This window comes from Phyllobates terribilis, unplaced genomic scaffold, assembly GCF_046119375.1.
Source record: "Phyllobates terribilis strain yellow unplaced genomic scaffold, ASM4611937v1 Scaffold_3__8_contigs__length_932513732, whole genome shotgun sequence".
In the NCBI taxonomy this organism is placed as follows: Eukaryota; Metazoa; Chordata; class Amphibia; order Anura; family Dendrobatidae; genus Phyllobates; species Phyllobates terribilis.
In genome coordinates this window covers 524,326,003-524,346,323 of record NW_027362763.1, presented here as the reverse complement: position 1 = coordinate 524,346,323, position 20,321 = coordinate 524,326,003, and the positions used below count along the sequence as shown (strand labels likewise).

At 45.1% G+C, this 20,321-nt stretch overlaps 1 protein-coding gene across 1 annotated transcript; it reads right to left on the bottom strand.

The window, feature by feature from the left end:
- Positions 1-15,420: 15,420 nt before the first annotated feature.
- Positions 15,421-17,496, bottom strand: LOC141258213 (trace amine-associated receptor 4-like). The gene is made up of 2 exons (XM_073673221.1): positions 16,634-17,496; positions 15,421-15,625 (listed from the first exon to the last, which is right to left on the bottom strand). Exons 1-2 carry the CDS (start codon positions 17,494-17,496, stop codon positions 15,421-15,423), a joined length of 1,068 nt encoding a protein of 355 aa, XP_073529322.1.
- Positions 17,497-20,321: the final 2,825 nt, after the last annotated feature.

Below are 20,321 nucleotides of genomic sequence, written 5' to 3'. Positions count from 1 at the left end.
TGTATTATCCTGCTTTTGGCATTTTTTGCCGTAAAAAAAACTGTAATAGTGTCTCCCTGACTGTTCAGACACCAATATATCTGTTTAAAAGAGTCTGGTGTAGGCCAGAGAAATAGAACTGTGGTTTTGCAGTTCAACGGGTCAAATCTCTGTATTATCCTGCTTTTGGCATTTTTTGCCGTAAAAAAAAAAAACTGTAATAGTGCCTCCCTGACTGTTCACACACAAATATATCTGTTTAAAAGAGTCTGGTGTAGGCCAGAGAAATAGAACTGTGGTTTTGCAGTTCCACGGGTCAAATCTATGTATTATCCTGCTTTCGGCATTTTTTGCCGTAAAAAAAAACTGTAATAGAGTCTCCCTGACTGTTCAGACACATATATATCTGTTTAAAAGAGTTTGGTGTAGGCCAGAGAAATAGAACTGTGGTTTTCCTCTTCCACGGTTCTAATCTACTTTTTATTTCCCTTTTTCCATTGATAGTGCGAGTGTAAGCTATTTTACTTCATTTACAATGGGCAAGGCGCGTGGCAAGGGACGTGGAACTGGACGTTCTGGTGATGGTGCTTGTAGAGGATGGGGCCGTGGCCAAGGTGAAAATGTGCCACCACCAACAGCCACATCTTCTCGCTCCCACTTCTTGACCGAATTACTAGGGAAGCACACTACAACACCAGTATTGCGAACTGATCAGTGTGAACAGGTTATTAATTGGATAGCAGATAATACTTCCAGTTACCTGGGCACCACCACCTTCGGTCTGTCTTCCACACGGTCAAGTTTTAGTAGCCGTGAGACTCGACCGCATACTCCTCCTCACCCTGATGCTCCTTCCTCCCACCATGCCGAGTGTCGTCAGACAGCAACTGATCCCACACTTGGACACTCTGAAGAGCTGTTCACTGGTCCATTTCCATATTTGTGCCCCTCTCCTGCTCCGCTTGAAGTGGTGGAAGAGGAGATCCCATGTAGCGATGCCCAAATATTTGAACAGCCATGGCCAGAGGAAGTCGACGCTGGCAATTTGTCACAAGAGGTAGACGATGACAAGACACAACTGCCACGAAGTGAGGAGGAGGATCGTGGTCTGCAAGAGGAAGAGGAGGAGGTGGTCGATGATCTAGTAACTGACCCAATGTGGTAGGAGGACACGCAGAGCGAGGCCAGCAGCACAAAGGGAGAGGGAGGCAGAGTACCCCAACAGGCAGGAAGAAGCAGTGTGATGGCCACACACAGAAGGCGGGCAACAGTTCCTCGTAACACCAACACGAGGGACGATGCCAGTACAACCGGTAGGTCTTCCAGAGTCTGGAATTTTTTTAAAGACTCTGCTGATAACCCTAAAAAGGCCATTTGTACTACCTGCCATGCCAGCATCAGCAGGGGTGACAAAACTACCAGCCTGACCACCACCAGCATGATCAGTCACATGGCAGCAAAGCACCCGACTTTGTGGGGCGAACCCCAGGGTCCACGACCAGTGTCAGCGGGTGTCACCACTGCTTCTTCCGCTGTTGTGCATGTAATAGAACCCCCTGTTGTGTGTGCAAGGCAATCCCCTGTCCATACTGCATGCAAAGATGCCCCCTCCTATCAGTCTTCACTTGTTATGGCAGTTTCTCAAGAAACAGCATCAACGTCCACGTCCATGTCCCACCTCAGCATTCAATTGTCCATATCCCAGAGCTTTGAACAAAAGCGCAAATTCGCAGCCAAAGCCCCACAGACCACAGTCCTAAATTCGCACATTTCACGACTGATTGCGTTGGAAATGCTGCCTTTTAGGCTGGTGGAGACGGAATCCTTCCGCAAATTTAAGGCGGTGGCCGTCCCTCGGTACTCGGTCCCCAGCCGACACTATTTTGCCCCGTGTGCCATCCCCGCATTACACAAGCACGTGTCCCAAAACATCTGCCGTGCCCTCAACAACGCAGTTACTGGAAGAGTCCACCAGACAACGGACACGTGGACATGTGCTTGTGGTCAGGGACTGTACATCTCCCTGACGGCACACTGGGTAAACATAGTGGAAGCCAGGACCCAGTCGACCTTGGGACGGAACGCATCCTCCCCACACCGAGGATTGCGGGCCCTATGTCAGTCAGAGTTGCCCCCACAGAGTACAGCTCCTGCGCATCCTCCTCCTCCTCCTCCTCATGTTCAGCCTCCATCTCAGATATCACCACATCAGTTACAAGCTGGAAGCACTGCAGTACTGTCTCAGCCAAGCGGCAACAGGCTGTGCTGAAACTCTTAAGCTTAGGTGATAAACCTCACACTGCTTGTGAGTTGTGGACAGCTGTGAAAGAGCAGGCAGATCTGTGGCTGAGACCGCTGAACCTACATCCAGGCATGGTCATGTGTGACAATGGCCGTAACCTGGTGGCGGCTCTGAGGCGAGGCGAGATCACACACATACCATGCCTGGCTCATGTGCTTAACCTCGTGGTTCAGCAGTTTCTTAAATCATACCCCGAGTTGCCAGATCTGCTGGTCGAAGTACGCCGCCTGTCAGCTCATTTTCGGAAATTGGCTACAGCTTCTGCCGCCCTTGCTGTGTTGCAGCAGTGTTTGCAGCTTCCGGCACAACGAATGGTGTGTGATGTCCCTACACGTTTAAACTCTACCCTCCACATGTTGCAAAGGATTTGTGAGCAGAAAAGAGCAGTTGTGGAGTACCAGCTGCAACAAGGCCATCGATATTTAGGTCAGACTCCACACATAAGACCTCAGGAGTGGACCTGGATGACTGACATATGTACCATCCTGACAAACTTTGAGGAGTCCACCAAGATGGTGAGTGGCGATGACGCCATAATTAGCATTAGCATCTCACTTGTCTGTCTTTTGCAACGCTCTCTGCAGAGAATTAAAGAGGAGGCATGGCAGCCAGAGTATGATGAGATGGATCAAGAAGCCGTAATGGGCGATTACACACAGCCCAGCCTCATCTCATCCCAACGTGCATTGGGCGACAATGTGGGAGAGGAAGAGGAGGAAGAACAGGAGCTGGTATCATGTGCTGTAGACCGTAGTACCTGTACAACTGTCATACAGTCGGTTCAGCATGGGTGGCCTGAGGACAGGGGGGAGGAGGAGGAGAGCATAGTCTGTCGTCATCTTGGTGAGGACACGGAAGTCTTGCCCGTTACCAGTCTGGCACGCATGGTTGACATTATGTCACGCTGCCTTAATCGTGACCCTCGCGTTGTCAAAATGTTGGGTGACAGTTATTACTGGTTGGTAACACTTTTAGACCCCCGCTACAAGGAGAACTTTCACTCTCTTATTCCTGAGGTGGAGAGGTCTACAAAAATGTGGCAGTACCAGAAGGCCCTTGCTGCAGAACTGTTAAAAAAATTCCCATCTGAACACGCTAGCGGCAGAGGTCACAGTTCGTTGACCAACCAAGGCGTACAAGCGAGAGAGACGCAACTCCAATCCAGCAGAGGCAGGGGAACACTGTCAACATTCTGGGACAGTTTTCTGAGAGCCGCCCAGCTTACAGGCCCTGAGGCGCGGGGTACTCTCACAAGGAGTGGAAAGTTTCAAAGGATGGTGAGGGAGTACCTTGCCGACCGTACCAGCGTCCTCCGTGATTCCTCTGTGCCTTTTAATTATTGGGTATCCAAGCTGGACACTTGGAATGAACTCGCTCTGTACGCCTTGGAGGTCCTGGCCTGCCCTGCCGCTAGCGTGTTATCGGAGCGTGTTTTTAGTGCCGCTGGGGGAATTATAACTGATAAGCGCACTCGCCTGTCAACTGACAATGCTGACAAGCTGACCCTTATCAAAATAAACAAGGGCTGGATAGGGCCAGACTTCTCATCACCACCAAATGACAACAGAGTAACATAAAGTCAAATCCACTGTGTTGTTTCGGGAGGTGTATTCCCATGCACCGCTTCACACCCACACATTGGTATACGCTTCCTCATTTCGGCTGTATTTTGCTCTTCTCCTTATCCTCAGGTTTCACCACCACTATACCACCAGGGTGACCGTGGTCAGTGTTGCCAGCATTGCAAGTTCCTCCATCCTAATTTTTGGCAGCTTTTGCTTGGAAGGCATAGGCAAAGACTATGGGAGACCCACTCCCCAATAATGGGAATAATGTTTTTAATATGCTGTACTGCATGGCTCTTGTAAGGGGCTTGAAAACCGTCTTGTTAAGATACTCTGAACTGCACGTCTCTTCCAAGGGGCATTAAAACCGTCTTGTTAAGCTACTGTAACCTCCACCACTTTTCCAAGGGGCATTAAAACCGTCTTGTTAAGCTACTGCGACCTCCACCATTCTTCCAAGGGGCATTGATATTGTCTTTTTATTCCACTGCGACCTCCACCATTCTTCCAAGGGGCATTCAAACCATCTTGTTAAGCTACTGCGACCTCCACCACTTTTTCAAGGGGCATTGATATTGTCTTTTTATTCCACTGCGACCTCCACCATTCTTCCAAGGGGCATTCAAACCATCTTGTTAAGCTACTGCGACCTCCACCACTTTTTCAAGGGGCATTGATATTGTCTTTTTATTCCACTGCGACCTCCACCATTCTTCCAAGGGGCATTAAAACCATCTTGTTAAGCTACTGCGACCTCCACGTCTCTTCCAAGGGGCATTAAAACCGTCTTTTTAAGCTACTGCAACCTCCACCATTCTTCCAAGGGGCATTAAAACCGTCTTGTTAAGCTACTGTGACCTCCACATCTCTTCCAAGGGGCATTAAAACCGTCTTGCTAAACCACTCTGAACTCCACAGCTCTTCCAAGGGGCATTGAAATATTGTTTTTAATTAACTCTAAACTCCACGACTCTTCCAACGGGCATTGCATTTCCTCCTAATCTTAGTCATCTTTTGCTTTTCAATGCATAGGCGAACACTAAGGGAGACCCACTCCCCAAAAATGGGTAGAAGGTTTTTAATATGATGTAATCCACATCTGTTTCAAGGGGCATTGCAGTTTCTCATCATTTTTGGAAAGCCTTCCATTCACTGCTTAGGCCAACAGTGCACAGGAGACCCAGTTGCTATAAATGGAAAAGACGGTTTAGTTAAGGCCCTCTGACCTCCATGTCACTTCCAAGGGGCATTGGAGTGCCTTGAAATTTTTGGTAGGCATTGCTCTCACTGTATGCCCTATAACTGTGTAGCCGAACCACTCCTTTTGGTACAGAAACATATCCTACAAGACATGTGTGGTTGACTGGCCTGATATTGATGTGAATGGTCCCTGTTCCTCCTGCTCTTTCTCCTTTGCCACCACCTCATCCATCATTCATCACCTGAAGCTTTGTTTTAATGGGAGTCATAGAACTGGGATAGTAGCAGGAAAACATCCAGCAATCCTCGGAGGAGGTAGGATATACGCCAAAACGCTGACCACCTCAGGCCTAGCCCCTACTACATACATGCGCTTGCATTCCAAGAAAACAAAGCAGATGCTAACTTCTATCATCATCATCATGCTCCTCACCTTGGCACTCTCAACTCCCCTGATGGAGAAGCCAGGGCCCACCGGAGGAGTCTGGTTCTCTGGTGGGCTCGTCCAATGCTGCTCTAAAGCAGGCCAGGCTAAGAAAAGTGTGGGGGAAGTTGACAGGAGAAATAGGGGCGACTGGGGACCGTTTATGGACTCCCAGCCACCCCCAGGTGGCTGGGGACCTTGTCTGGACACCCGGCCGCGGGGTGGCTGGGGACTGAGTATGGACATCCGGCCACCCCCTGGTGGCTGGGGACCGAGCGTGGACACCCGGCCGCCGGGCGGCTGGGGACTGAGTATGGATACTAGGCCGCTGACGCAGCCATGACATGGCGGCCGGCGTCTGCCTCCACATGCCTAAAAGTCCCAATTTCAAGTGCAAGCAAGCTAGCAGTATGGTATTGCAGCCTGGGGGTGGGTGGGTGGCAGGTTGCACACTTATGCTTGCATTCCAAGAAAACAATGCAGATGCTAACTTCTATCATCATCATGCTCCTCACCTTGGCACTCTCAACTCCCCTGATGGAGAAGCCAGGGCCCACCGGAGGAGTCTGGTTGTCTGGTAGGCTCATCCAATGCTGCCCTAAAGCAGGCCAGGCTAAGAAAAGTGTTGGGGAAGTTGACAGGAGAAATAGAGGCGGTTGGGGACCGTTTATGGACACCCGGCCTCCCCCAGGCGACTGTGGACCGTGTGTGGACACCCAGCCGCGGGTCGGCTGGGGACCGAGTATGGACACCCGGCCGCCCCCTGGCGACTGGGGACTGAGCGTGGACATCCGGCCGCCGGGCGGCTGGGGACTGAGTATGGATACTAGGCCGCTGACGCAGCCATGACATGGTGGCCGGCGTCTGCCTCCACATGCCTAAAAGGCCCAATTTCAAGTGCAAGCAAGCTAGCAGTATGGTATTGCAGCCTGGGGGTGGGTGGGTGGCAGGTTGCACACTTACGCTTGCATTGCAAGAAAACAAAGCAGATGCTAACTTCTATCATCATCATCATGCTCCTCACCTTGGCACTCTCAACTCCCCTGACGGAGAAGCCAGGGCCCACCGGAGGAGTCTGGTTCTCTGGTGGGCTCGTCCAATGCTGCCCTAAAGCAGGCCAGGCTAAGAAAAGTGTGGGGGAAGTTGACAGGAGAAATAGGGGCGGCTGGGGACCATTTATGGACACCCTGCCGCAGGGCGGCTGGGGTCCGAGTATGGACACCCGGCCGCCCCCTGGCGGCTGGGGACCGAGCGTGGACACCCGGCCGCCTGGCGGCTGGGGACTGAGTATGGATACCTCGCTGCCGAAGCAGCCATGAGGTAGTGGCCAGCTTCGGCCTCCTCCAAACTAAAAGGCCCCATATAAAGTGCAATCTAGCAGTATGGTATTGCAGCCAGGAGGTGGGTGGGTGGCAGGCTGCATACTTGCGCTTGCATTGCAAGGAATGGGGGAGGTACAATTGAACACTGCCCTGGGACAAGGACTTGCACGGGGATAGTTGCAAGTCTGCAACTTCTGATGCTGCAAGGATCACTTCTGATGGGCACACTTTTAGGCAGTGACCTGGGAGTCAGAGATGCTTCCAGGGGTCTTCCCCATGCTGTTCCCATGTCTTTTCAGCACTGTATGCATGTGTCACACAGCACATGGCCAGATAAGATTGTAAAATGTTAACATGACATTTCCCAGTGAATGGATTTGTCACGGTTGAAAGCTATACAAAAGTGCAAAAACGCATAAAAAATGCTACTTGTGAACATAGCCCAAGGTGTGGGGGAGTATTTTTGTTTTTGGTTATTTATTTTACCTTATACACAACTCTTTACCCTGGAAAGGAAGTTCCTTAACATATTTCACAGGAAAACCATTTCAGTTTCGTTTTTGAACGTTTTATTGTGAGCCCGTAAAAGTTTAATACCTCTGACCACGTTGTTGACAGCAGTGACCTGGGGGTCAGAAATGCTTCCTGGGGCGATCCCCATGCTGTTCCCATGTCATTTGAACACTGTCACTATCGTTTTGGGCACTTTTTAGGCTTTCTACAGACTGCCGGGGGTGCCGACGCAAAAATGCTCGGGTCTCCCATAGACTAACATTGGGCTCGTTGCTCGGGTCGAGCACTCGAGTATCATGGTGAGCTCGGCCCGAGCTTCGAGCACCCGAGCATTTTAGTGCTCGCTCAACACTAGTTTTAACATTTGAACAAAGCATATGTACAAAAACTTCATATCAAAGCTTTACATAAATATTCAAAGATAGAAAATATAAGAAAAAAAAAAGAAAAGAAAATTCCCTCTACCCTTCTCCCTTCCCGGAATGCAGCAGTTTAGATAATGTATAATGTCATCCAAATCTGATGTTGGACACTCACCTACCCAGGCAACTCTATTTCGATCTCCAATATTGTCCGCCCTATTATCCACAGTCCATAACTACAAGTGTCCCAAAACCACCTGTCTAAACCTTCAGGATCCCAAAGTGCCTTGAATATTGTTTAATAGATACCACTAATAGATACCACTCGGAATGAGCAAATGGCTGAACCACTCCAATGATTTCATCGCGTGAACATTTCCTTCCTAGAAACTGTCTCCACTTTTCAAAGAATTGTCCAGTCAATTTAGTCTTGTGCCTCTCTGCCTCCAATTTTTTTAAAATCATCACCTGTTTTAGGTTGGACAACACTTCCTTCACAGTGGGAGCCTTCTCCGATATCCAGTTCCGTAGAATGCATTTTTTTGCCAAGATCTTAATGCTGTGTATTAGAGTGTGTCTGCGCCCCAGTTGTCCTATGCCCTCCCCTTCAATCCCCTCACCTCCGTAATGAAAAATCCAGAAGTATGGATCCAATACCCAATGCCCCCCCCCCCAGATCCCCTTAACCAGGCTCCTGACACTCTTCCAAAAAATTTGGATTATTTTACACTTCCATAACCTGTGAAACAAGTCAGTGCGGTCTTCTTGGCATTTCGGGCAGCTCCTCCATTGCCCCCCACCCTCCCCTTGAATCGGGACGTTGAACCCATAGACAACCCTATGAATAATCCTATTTTGGGTATCTCTCCAAGTCTCATTAATCACGTTTTTTTTCATTATTGTCCAGCCCTGTAGAATCTTTTCGGCTATGTCCGGGTCATTAACCTATTTCACCCAACCTTTGAAAATTGTCTAGTCGCCTGTCGGGGATAGTGTTTCTCTCAACGTGCCATAAATTCTTGATACATTCAGGGCATACAGATCACCCTCTAGCAATTCGTCTATAACATTTTTACATAGCTCCTGCTCAATCGAACACAGTTCTTTCATAATCCATCCTTTAAACTGTGAGTATTGCATACTATAGGGGACTGAGATTAAATCGTTCCATCACTTCTCTCTGTGTCATCCATCTCTTTTCTGTCACATGCATGATATCTTTAATCCGTCTCACCCCTTTCTCCTTCCATTCCTTAAAGAGATTATTTTCCCTTCCCAGCTTAAAATTTGGATACGCCCAGGGTTCTAGGTATTTGGACACTTTCCACGAAAGCCCCATCTTTTTCCGAACCGCTTTCCAAGCTACCAGCGTGTCACGGCACACTATGGAATTTCTAATTTTCGGTCTAATACAGGACATAGGGGAATGCAGCAATGAGGCCAGGCCCCAGGGACTGCAAAACTCGCCCTCTAATTTGGTGTTCGAATGTCCCTCTGATCCCCTAAGCCAATCTCTTACATGTCTCTTACATGTCTGGTGAGGCAAGCTAAGTTATATGCCCTAACATTAGGAGTGTTTAGTCCTCCCCGCTCAGGTGCTTGCATTAGAGTGTTCAAACTAATCCTAATTTTCTTTCCGCTCCACAAGAAAGATGTGAACGCTTTATGCAATATATGAATATCTCTTCGTTTAAGCAGTAAAGGAATCGTCTGTAGAAGGTATAGCAATCTTGAAAAGCACATCATTTTAATTAGATGATTTCTTGCTGACAAGGGTAGTGGCAGACCACTTCAACCCTGCAACTGCTTCTCCATTTTGGAGATTAGAGGCGAATACTTTAGGTTATGTACTGTATCTGTGGTGCAACCCAGATGAACCCCTAGATACTTAATGGATGTTTTTGCCACCAGGAGGATCCCACACTTGTTGGCTCACCACTCCGTTTTCCTTTTATCGCTAAGTAACAGAATTTCGCAAACATCCATTTATAAAAGTTAGACAGATTTACTTGAGTTCTTGATAACATTCTCCAACATCTGATAAGTCATAGAATCATAGAATGTTAGAGCTGGAAGGGACCTCTAGGGTCATCTTGTACAACCCCCCGCGAAATGCAGGATTCACTAAATCATCTCAGACAGATGTCTGTTCAGCCTCTGTTTGAAGACTTCCATTGAAGGACAAATCACCACTTCTCGTGGCAGCCTGTTCCACTCGTTAATCACCCTCACTGTCAAAAAGTTTTTTTCTAATATCTAATCTGCATCATCTCCCATTCAGTTTCTTCCCATTGCTTCTAGACTTTCTTTGTGCAAAAGAGAATAAAGCAGATTCTTCTCCAGTGTGACAGCCCTTGAGATATTTGTAGATAGCTATTAAGTCTCCTCTCAGTCTTCTCTTTTCCCAAATCCTCTAACCGTTCCTCATAGGACATTGTTTGCAGACTGGTCATCATTCTAGTCACTCTCCTCTGCACTTGCTCCAGTTTCTTCATGTTTTTTTTAAGATGTGGTGCCCAGAACTGGATATAGTATTCCAGATGAGGCCTGACCAAAGAGGAGTAGAGGGGGATAATTACTTCACTTGATCTAGACTGTATGCTTCTGTTAATGCAACCCTTGTTTTTGCTGTTGCAACACACTGTTGACTCATGTTCAGCCTGTGATATATTAGTATACCCAAGTCTTTTTCACATGTGCTGTTGCTTAGCCCTATTTCTCCCATTCTGTATATACTTTTTTCATTTTTCTTGCCCAGATGTAGGACTTTGCATTTCTCCTTGTTAAAAACCATTCTGTTAGTTGCTGTCCACAGTTCCAGTTTGTTTAGATCTTTTTGAATCCTCTCTCTCTCTTCTCTAGTATTAGCTATTCCTCCTAGCTTTGTGTCGTCAATGTGTCATCAAAGGCATGCATTTCTTTAACCATTTCTTCCACATAAAGCAGAGGCTCATATCTCAGTTTCTTTCCAAATAGCAAAACAATGATGTTCAAGCACAGTTGCAGAGTAACAGAGTATTTCTTCTCCCATTGCTATTATCCCACAATATGACCCTGTATTTCTTCCTGGTCAGATAACATTTCAACTTAGTCCTCCAGGACAGGTTTGACATGTTGTCAGTAGCCCAATCAACACTACCAGCCTATGGGAATGACAACTATTTAATACCACTGTAGGTACTCACTGTCAGTGAAGACTCCCCTTATATACTATACGTGTCAATATGTGTCACTGTGACTGCCTTTATACTGTCTCTGTAGTCCGGCCGTTAGATGGGAACTGGCTTCTGTAACACCATTCTCAAATTCAATTCTTTATCAAAGACTCTTTATCTTGTGGCCTGTAGCTATGTGATGCTTCTTGTTACTACAGTAGCTCAACCATAGCTGACTAACAGGAACTAACCTCCTGTACAAAATTCTCAGTAGCGCCTCCCCTCCTGGGCTGACACTATTAATCCGGTCACAGCTTAACAATTACTACAGAGCACAGTACACATAAAATCACCAGACTATGTCACAGAAAACAACAGATCACAACAACAACACACAACAAGTGGTGTTGGCTGTAGTGGAAGTGTTAGATACAGAGGTTTGTCCCGCAAGCCTTGGGGATTCCAGCACTTGCTTTCTAGTGACACCTTGGTGTCTAGTGGCTTTTTTCTCTATCTCCTGGTGTGTAGTGGTTTAGTTCTCCAACCCTAGCTGTTTAGTAAGTTAGTTCTTCAACCCCTGTTTTCTATGAGTTTAGTTCTCCATGTTCTGGTGTGTATTTGTTTCATTCTCCAACCTTAGCAGTTTAGTAGTTTAGTTTCCAACCACTGTTGTCTTATTAGTTTAGTTCTCCAACCCCTGTTTTCTATTAGTTTAGTTCTCCATGTTCTGGCGTGTATTTGTTTCTTTCTCCAACCTTAGCTGTTTAGTAGTTTAGTTTTCCAACCCCTGTTGTATATTAGTTTAGTTCTCCATGTTCTAGTGTGTAATTATTTCTTTCTCCAACCCATTCATGCCCACCCCCAGGGGTTAAATTCTGGTAATGAGGGTTTGGATTCTTCTCAGACCCCACTTCATCGGCGCCTGGATCAACTGAAAGAAATTTTGGGCATGCTTTCCCCCTCTTGAGTCTGTGAAGCTTTGGATCAGACGTCAGCTGCCCCGGAATACAATGTGTGAACAGCTCTGCAGACTCGCTCATCTGTGCTTTCCCAGTTGGCCGGCTGGAGAGTTGTCATGTGGGTGAAAACAAGGTTAATTGGGGTGCCACCTCTGAGGACTGTACTGTGTGTTAAGGTGGAGGAAGAGGAGCAGAGGCCACTTGATGCAGCACTTAACATTCACTGGAGCACATGTTCTTGCCACTCATCTACAAGACATACCACTGTTCAACTGCCAAAGAAAGGGAGTGGAGTCCAGTAACAGAAGTTTTCAAAATGCTGCACCATTGCTCACTGCAGCAAAACCAACCTACTTCTCATCTCTCATATCATACGTGTTTCACAATCCTAAACAGCTATTGAGTACTTTCAAGTCCCTCCTCTATCCACCAGCTCCCCCTCCCTCTCCTCTCTTCTCATCTCAGCTGAAGACTTAGTCTCATTTTTCAAGCAGAAGATTGACAACATCGGGCAAAGGTTTTGATGAAAGTCCCAACAGCCCCTTCTCATAACGACTCAACTCTCTTCCTCCAAAACCAGCTTCTCTACCATCACGGAAGATCATCTTTACTCTCCAAACCACATCTCACCACCTGTGAACTTGACCCAATACCATCCCACCTCAATCCAAACCATACCACAGTCCTCATCCCAAGCCTAACCCTCCTCTTCAACCTGTCACTAACAACTGGCATCTTCCTCTCATGATTCAAACATACCTCGATCACACCCATCCTTCAAAATCCCTCCCTTGACCCATCCTATGTTTAGCTATTGCCCCATCTCACTTCTCCCCTATACCTCCAAACTACCGGATCAACACGTCTATTTTGAACTGTCCTCCCACCTCTCCTCCTGCTCCCTCTTTGACCGCTTATAATCTGGCTTCCGACCTCACCATTTTACTGAAACTGCCCTGACTAAAGTCACCAACGAAATACTAACTGCCAAATTCAAGCAAGACTACTCTGTCCTCCTCCTGCTAGACCTGTCATCTGCCTTCGACACAGTAGACCATACCCTCTTAATACAGACTCTCATCTCTCGGCATCACAGACTTGACCCTGTCTTGGATCTTTTCATACCTAACCGACAGGACATTCAGTGTCTCCCACTCACACACCACCTCCTCATCTCACCCATATGTGACGGTGCCCCCCAAGGTTCAGTTCTAGGACCCCTGCTCTACTCCATCTACACCTTTGTGGGTAAAAGAATTCTTATATTTACCAGCCGCCACCTTTGGCCTGGGACAGCTCATAGTCTCACGGCTTTCAGTATCACCTCTATGCTGATGACACATAGATCTACCTTTCAGGACCTGATATAACTTCCTTACTAACTAGAATCCCAAAATGTGTGTCCTGTATTTCATCTTTCCTCTCTGCTAGATTTGTAAAAATTAACATGGATAAAACAGAATGCATCATCTTTCCACCTTTCTCATTCATTCCACCCAACTGACCTATCCATAAAAGTGAATGGCTGCCCACTCCCTCCAGTCCCGCAAGCTTGACTCTTATCTGTCCTTCAAACGTCAGATCCAAGCCCTTTCTTCTTGCTTCTGACTCCAGCTCCAAAGTATCTCGGGGATCCGCACATTCCTCAACCATTAATCTAGAAAAACACCAGTGCACGCTCTCATCATCTCCCGCCTCGACTACTACAAGCTTTCCACCATCTCATTCATCCCCCCAAACTGACCTATCCATCAAAGTGAATGGCTGCCCACTCTCCCCAGTCCCGCAAGCTTGACTTTGATCTGTCCTTCAAACATCAGATCCAAGCCCTTTCCACTTGCTTCTGACTCCAACTCCAAAGTATCTCGGGGATCCGCTCATTCCTCAACCATTAATCTAGAAAAACACCAGTGCACGCTCTCATCCTCTCCCGCCTTGACTACTACAAGCTCCTGCTCTGTGGCCTCCCTTCTACCACTCTCGCACCCCTCCAATCTATACTAAACTGTGCTGGCTGATTAAAATCCACCAGTGACCCCGCTATTCCCAGGCTTCTCCCCTCTGTCAATCCCTGCGCTGGCTCACTGTTGTCCAGAGACTCCAATTGAAAAGCTTAACTTTGGCATACCAACCTATCGAAAACTTGTCTCCTCCATACATGTGTGACCTAGTCTCCCTGTACTAGTTACCTGCATGCATACAAGATTTGTCCCATGCATCTCACCTACTGTGTAACGCTGTATCCCAACACATCACACTGTCACCTACCGTGGAAACCTTGCAAAGGAAGCTGAAGATTCACTTCTTGTGACAAGCGTATAATCTGCGGTAAGTCTCTCTTCAGCATACCTCTGCATGACTAGTTGTACCCTGACCTACTGTATCCTCACCCATCCCTTGTAGATTGTTTATGCACCCTCGTGGGCAGGATCCTCTCTCCTCTTGTACCAGTCGGTGACCCCTTTTCACATGTAACACGCCACGGAATAAATGTCGCTGTAATAATATTTTTTTTAACTGAGGGCATGTACTTATTCTCCCTTTATGATGCTGAACAATCATAAGCATGCAACAACATACAGCAGAAAAATAACATGACCCCATCGTAGCTTAGAGCCGTTGTTCTCAGTGTGTGAGATGTATAATATCAGAGGGCTTAATCTCCTGGTCTAACCTCCTTTATGAGTCAGTGTGAGGGGAGGAGCAGCACAGCTGAGCTTAACTGTGTCATATTACAAACCCCTTTTATCGGTTCTCCTCCCCTCATAGAACTGTCACCTCTAATGTACTACCACTCCCCCCCACACTGCCTGTTCAGAGATGTTTCAGCAATCACACTTATGTCTGCTGTGCTCAGGCAACTTGTAAACATTGTGCAGTTAGATCAGCGCTGTCATTATGTTTCACACAGGAGTAATCTGCCTGTGTGAGATGTAATAACACCTTACTCTGATTTCACTGCACAGCCCTTGCAAGTTGAACACAAAAGGCATAAGTGAAGGGATGGCAGGACAGATCAGTGATAAGACAATTATGAATTTGTTTACATCTGGAGGGATCCCAGAGCATATTAAAAATGATTTTAATTGCATCGAATATATTTGCTGCAAATCAAGTTTTCCTGTAAAATATACGCGGCTTGGCGTTTTTGAATCATGGCAGATACAGTCATCCCTAGAAGTAACCCACCAAATGTAAAATGTGGCGATTAGATGTTACATAATCTAGATTATTTACTTCAATTTTTTGGAGAGAAAATAGTAAAATGAACATTGTTGTTTGGTGAGATTTCACTGACGTTTTGATGAGAGCAGTGGAGTTAGTGCATGGGGATTTTTGAGGGTTAAAAAATGACTTGAGCAGAAAAGTTTATGGTATTAAGACAATTTTCCATGAAATTTTTGATGTTATAAATTACACAGATTTGAGAGATAAGGGAAAGTTTAAAGTGGCAAAGGGGATTTTAGTAGTAATTATAGGATGAATGACAAAATCCCGATAATCATGAACTATTACAAAGCTTCATAATGAAATTCTTATGGCTCATGAAGACATCCATGGATCTCAATCTGATCATGGACTAAAATACTTGGACTGGCCACGGGTCTTCCGACCAATGCATGACAGCTTCCTATATTTCTATATATTATTTAGTATATTGTAAGAAGATCCTAATTGTAATATTTTACCAGTAAGAATTAAAATGAAAGATTTTTTAAACCAAGGATAAAATAAGCCATAAATAGTAGGATTAAATGCAGAACTGAAATAACCAAGCCATAGGACAATATTGTATATATCATCAGATTTTGAGAAATTGAGATAAGGATCAGCCACAGTAAGTCTATGTGCTCACGTAGAAGATTTGATGCAGAGCATTTTTGCCTCTCTCTGGCAGAAAAAAAGTATACAGATTTACATGCGTTTTTTCTGCCATAGAGAAGCGTTTTTTCAGCGTTTTTACATGCGCTTTCGCATGCGTTTTTTCAATCACTTTTCCAAGCGATTTTGAGCATCACTTGGAAAAAGTGCTTGACAAGTTGGTCACACAATATAAATCCATGCAACCGGCATGGATTTATAAAGCGTGAACAACTTAGATGCTTTAAATGCAGCATCTATAGTAAAAAAAAAGAATTAAAACGTTAAAAATAAAAAAAAACTGTATATTCACCTCTCCGGCGGCCCCCGGTCTGCTCTCCGGTCTCCTCCAGTCTGCTCCCGACCGCATCTTCTCTCTTCAGCGTCCCGCAGTGTACTGTCAGGACCTGCGGTGACGTAATTTAGTCAGCTGATGGTCACGCGACCATCACCTGACCACCGACGTCGCGTCGCGTGACCATCAGGTGACTAAATGACATCACCGCAGGCCCTGACAGTACACTGCGGGATGCTGAAGAGAGAAGACGCGGCCGGGAGCAGACCGGAGGAGACCGCAGAGCAGACCAGGGGCCGCTGGAGAGGTGAATACACAGGTTTTGTTTATTTTTAACTTTTTTATTTCTTTTTTTCACTGCGTGGTAGCCGGGATGAAGAGGAGTTGTAGTCTCCTCTTCATCCCAGGTACAACACGCACCGCGATTACGCTGCAAATTCGCGGCCATTGAATTTAATTGAAACGCAGCAAATCCACATATTGCTGCGTTTCAATGTTCCTCAATGGGAGCGAATTTGCAGCGATATCGCGGTAGAAATGGTCATGCTGCATTTTGCAATGCAATGCGAATTCGGCGCGCAAATTAGCGCATCATGTGCACAGCACATCCGAATTCACATTGCTTTGAATGGCAGACTGTTTTACAAGCGTTTTCCCGGCGTTTTCGCGGCCGTAAAAACGCTGCAAAAACGCTACAAAAACGCTACGTGGGCACATAGCCTAAGAGTAGAAAAAGGCAACCAGCAAAGAATGAAAACCCCCATTACCAAACTCAGTGTTCGAGCTGCTTTGTTTTCAACATTTACAAGAATTTTCTTCTTACTGCTTTTCTTCTGATTTATTGATTTGGGAATATTGCTGATTAATTTCACTTGTTTCTTTGCAACAGAGAAAATGCATATGTAAATTTCAATCATGAGGGTCCCTGGAATAAAGAAACATAGCAATGAGGTGATTATAGCCCAGATGCTATTAAACTCAAGAGAACAAGATCCCATACAAGGTACAAGTGTCTCCTGCCCCTCCAAACCTTCAGTATTTACATTTGATAAAACAAGACCAAATGAATATAGACAGGGGACAGACCAGATAAGAAATACAAAAATCTCTATGACAGAAATGGTTATTTTCCTGCAGTAATGAAGAGGATGACAAATTGCATAGTAACGGTCAAGAGCAATGAAGAATAGATGAAATATGGAGGTAGTGCACAATGTCATATCAATGCAGCTGTGCACTTTACAAAACTGGTCACCATAATACCAGCATGCAGTTATGGACCTCACCATACTGTACGGCATAACTGTGAGCCCAAGCAGGAAATCTGCAGTGGCCAATGACAAATTGAGAAAGTTGGTTGCTGTGTGAAACTTTCTGAAATGAGAAACTGAAATGACCACCATGAGGTTGCCGACAATTATAAGGACAATAGCGCCATATATGACAAAATACATGGATATATCAGTAAGCACAGGTCTGATAGTTCTAGGACAAGATATATTCAGACCAGCGAAACATACTTCATTATTTTGTGAGTTATAAAAATCAAGTCTACTCATGATGGCATTTTATGATTGCTTCAATAACATCCCTGCAACAACAAAAAACAAGAGAAAAGTATGAGCAATGATTATTGAGCCTTAGTAATTGCAACTGTGCAATTTTACATTTACTGCATTTTAATTGGTTAGTACTACCGATTTTTTGGCTTAAAGATGTGGCCAAGCCATTTCTTTGCTTAAAGAATTGTCATATTATATAGCACTGTATACAAACAATTGCTCATTTTTCCCTTCTACCCAGCTAATTATTGTATTTTCTCTGTTCTATGTAGAAAAAGGAAGTACTTTGTCCCTGTATAACTCATTCCCCTCTTCAACTTTTGACCAAGGTGCTCCACTCCTCCCCTAACTATAGACTTTTGCAGTGACTAATGACTTATGCAGAGAAAATTGACCTTATGTTGCTACATAGAGCTTAGAAGGATTTAGCTAGTCAGTTTTTAATCATGTGATGTCATAGACATAATGGAAAAGAGAAGAATTTACTGGGTAGAAGGGCAAAATGAGCAATTGTAAGTGTATGGTTTTATATAATATGATGATTGCAATATATTAAAAGGATTAAACTTTTTATGAGAGTGCTTCTTTAAAGGGAATCTGTCATGAGGATGCTCTCCCCCACACCATAAATAAAAAGAAGAAAATCACATATATTGAAATAATTTTAATCAGTAGTTAGACTTTTGTGTCTTATGCCTCCAACATTGTGCTTAAAATTATTTTTTAACATGATTTATAGAGTCTATTTGGTTTCAGATGATTGAGACATAAAATGTATTAGCTATATTTGTCATTATAATAAAGTTTTTTTTAAATGTCTGTAGTAAATTATTATATTTAAACACTTATGCTTCTCCCACTTAACATTTTTGACAATGCTAGCTTCAACTGGAATGAAAATGCCAGATATACCATAAAAATGCACTAAAAACACTTTAAAATAATATATGCAGTTATAAAAAGTGTAATTGCTGCAATAACATCCCTATGTAAATGACTGGAACTTATTTTCAGTTGCAAAATTTCTGAAATTATTTGTGATGTATAAATATACTGTAGCCTTAGAGTTGAAACCTCAATCTAAAAAAAATAAGACAAATTTTGGGTGAAAGACAAAGTGAAATTCTCATAGTTTTGAATGTAAAAGACAAAAGTAGATTCCATACACAAGAGATATAGATTAAAAAAGAGAAAGGAAAAAAGATTTTTATCATACATGTTAATAAATAAAATATCAGCCTTATTCCACAGTCATACCCGGCCAGATTGCTACAGGTACAAGTTAGAATTGAAAAAGCAATGGTTTATATAGCGAGTTTTTTTCCCAGTATACCACACATAGAGGACATGAAGGAAAGTTTTTCTGGTCTTTAAACTGTTTTGAAAAAAGATAAATCAATGGAGGTTTCTGAAATATTTTCTAATTAATGATTAAGTCATAACCAAAACATAACCTTCTCTATCTCACAATAGTGCAGACTATAAAAATTCATGTTGTCTGTATTATACCATTTTTCATTATTGAAAATATGAACTCAACAGAATTTAAAATTTAAATACTGACTCAAATTCTAAATAATATGACTTATCATTTTGACATAGAAGAAGATCAGTTTTACAATAACATAATATTGGTATATTTTGTGCCCATAATAGAGTTAAAAATCCCATCAGAAATAATGACCTAGGCTATGGGCTAAAAATCAGCGGTAATACACTCAACTGGCTTACAATTTACATTGATTAAAGAAATAGCAACCAGGAAATTGCAGTTGGGGTCTCGAAACTTCCATCATTTTTTCCATTATATGAAAAAAAATGCATCCATGCAATATCTACTTGTGGCGCCCCTGAGGGTTCGGTCGCCACAGAGGTACTGCACCTCACCCAGAGGTGTGGTGTCTCCCTTTCTCTCGGGTAAGGAGGGAGTGCTGCATGGAACCCCAACACCTACATCCAACACTACACTACCCCAGGCCAGCAGGAGGGGCAAGACGCAATGTAGTTTTCTGCTGAGCCCTGACCCTGTCTGGGGTGGGGGGAACCCAAAGGTAGGGGAAACCAGTAGTGGGTGTGGGTGGAGGAAGTAGTTTAGGGGAGCACTCATACAGTAGATATATAAAAAGGTAGACATCTTAAGAGTTGAGGAGTTGGAGCAGGGACAGTTCAGAGGAATAGTCTGGGAGCTGAGTCTCTGTAGGAGCTCTGCTACACTACAAGGGCCCAGGACTGAGGCCCAGGAGGGGAGCAGGGAGTAGGCTCCGTTCTGTAAAAAGGATCCTAGGGGAGTACGGCGAGTGCAGGCGGCACCCGTACACCCCGAACCTGCCAAGTGTGAGGAGGATCTAGGCCGCAAGAAGGGGACCGGCCCCTGGCCCAGTTGTGCAGCTTCAGGCCTCGGCTGGAAAAACCAGAGGCTTCTGACTTCTATAGCCAGGAGCCAAACCCCCACTTCAATCCAAGTAAGGTCAAGCAGGTCTGTGCAACTCCGATGGACAGAGGGGACCTTGCAGCACCCAAACAGGATTCACAGTGGGAAGCGCAGGGCAGGAGGGAGTAAAGACCCAGCGTGAAGTCGGTCTAGAGAGGTACATAAGAAAGTGGGGTTCTGCAGGTACACCCGAACTGCCTGAGGAAGGACTGAACCCCTGCCCGGTGAACGCAGCGTGACGCAGGAGGCTTGCACCAGTACAGTGCACCTGTGGACTGTCTAAGAACTGTGAGTAAATCTTGGATGACTTCACTGAGCTGCCTCCGCTCCTTTATTTCGCCGGTGCCATTTCCCTCCCTGCACTACAATGTCCAGCACCCCTCAATTCATC

Coding starts and splice junctions, on each gene's coding strand:
- LOC141258213 (XM_073673221.1), bottom strand. CDS start 17,496: ATGAGTAGACTTGATTTTTATAACTCACAAAATAATGAAGTATGTTTC. Junction 15,626..16,633: donor TGTGCCCACGTAGCGTTTTT/GTAGCGTTTTTG, acceptor GTGAGCACATAG/ACTTACTGTGGCTGATCCTT.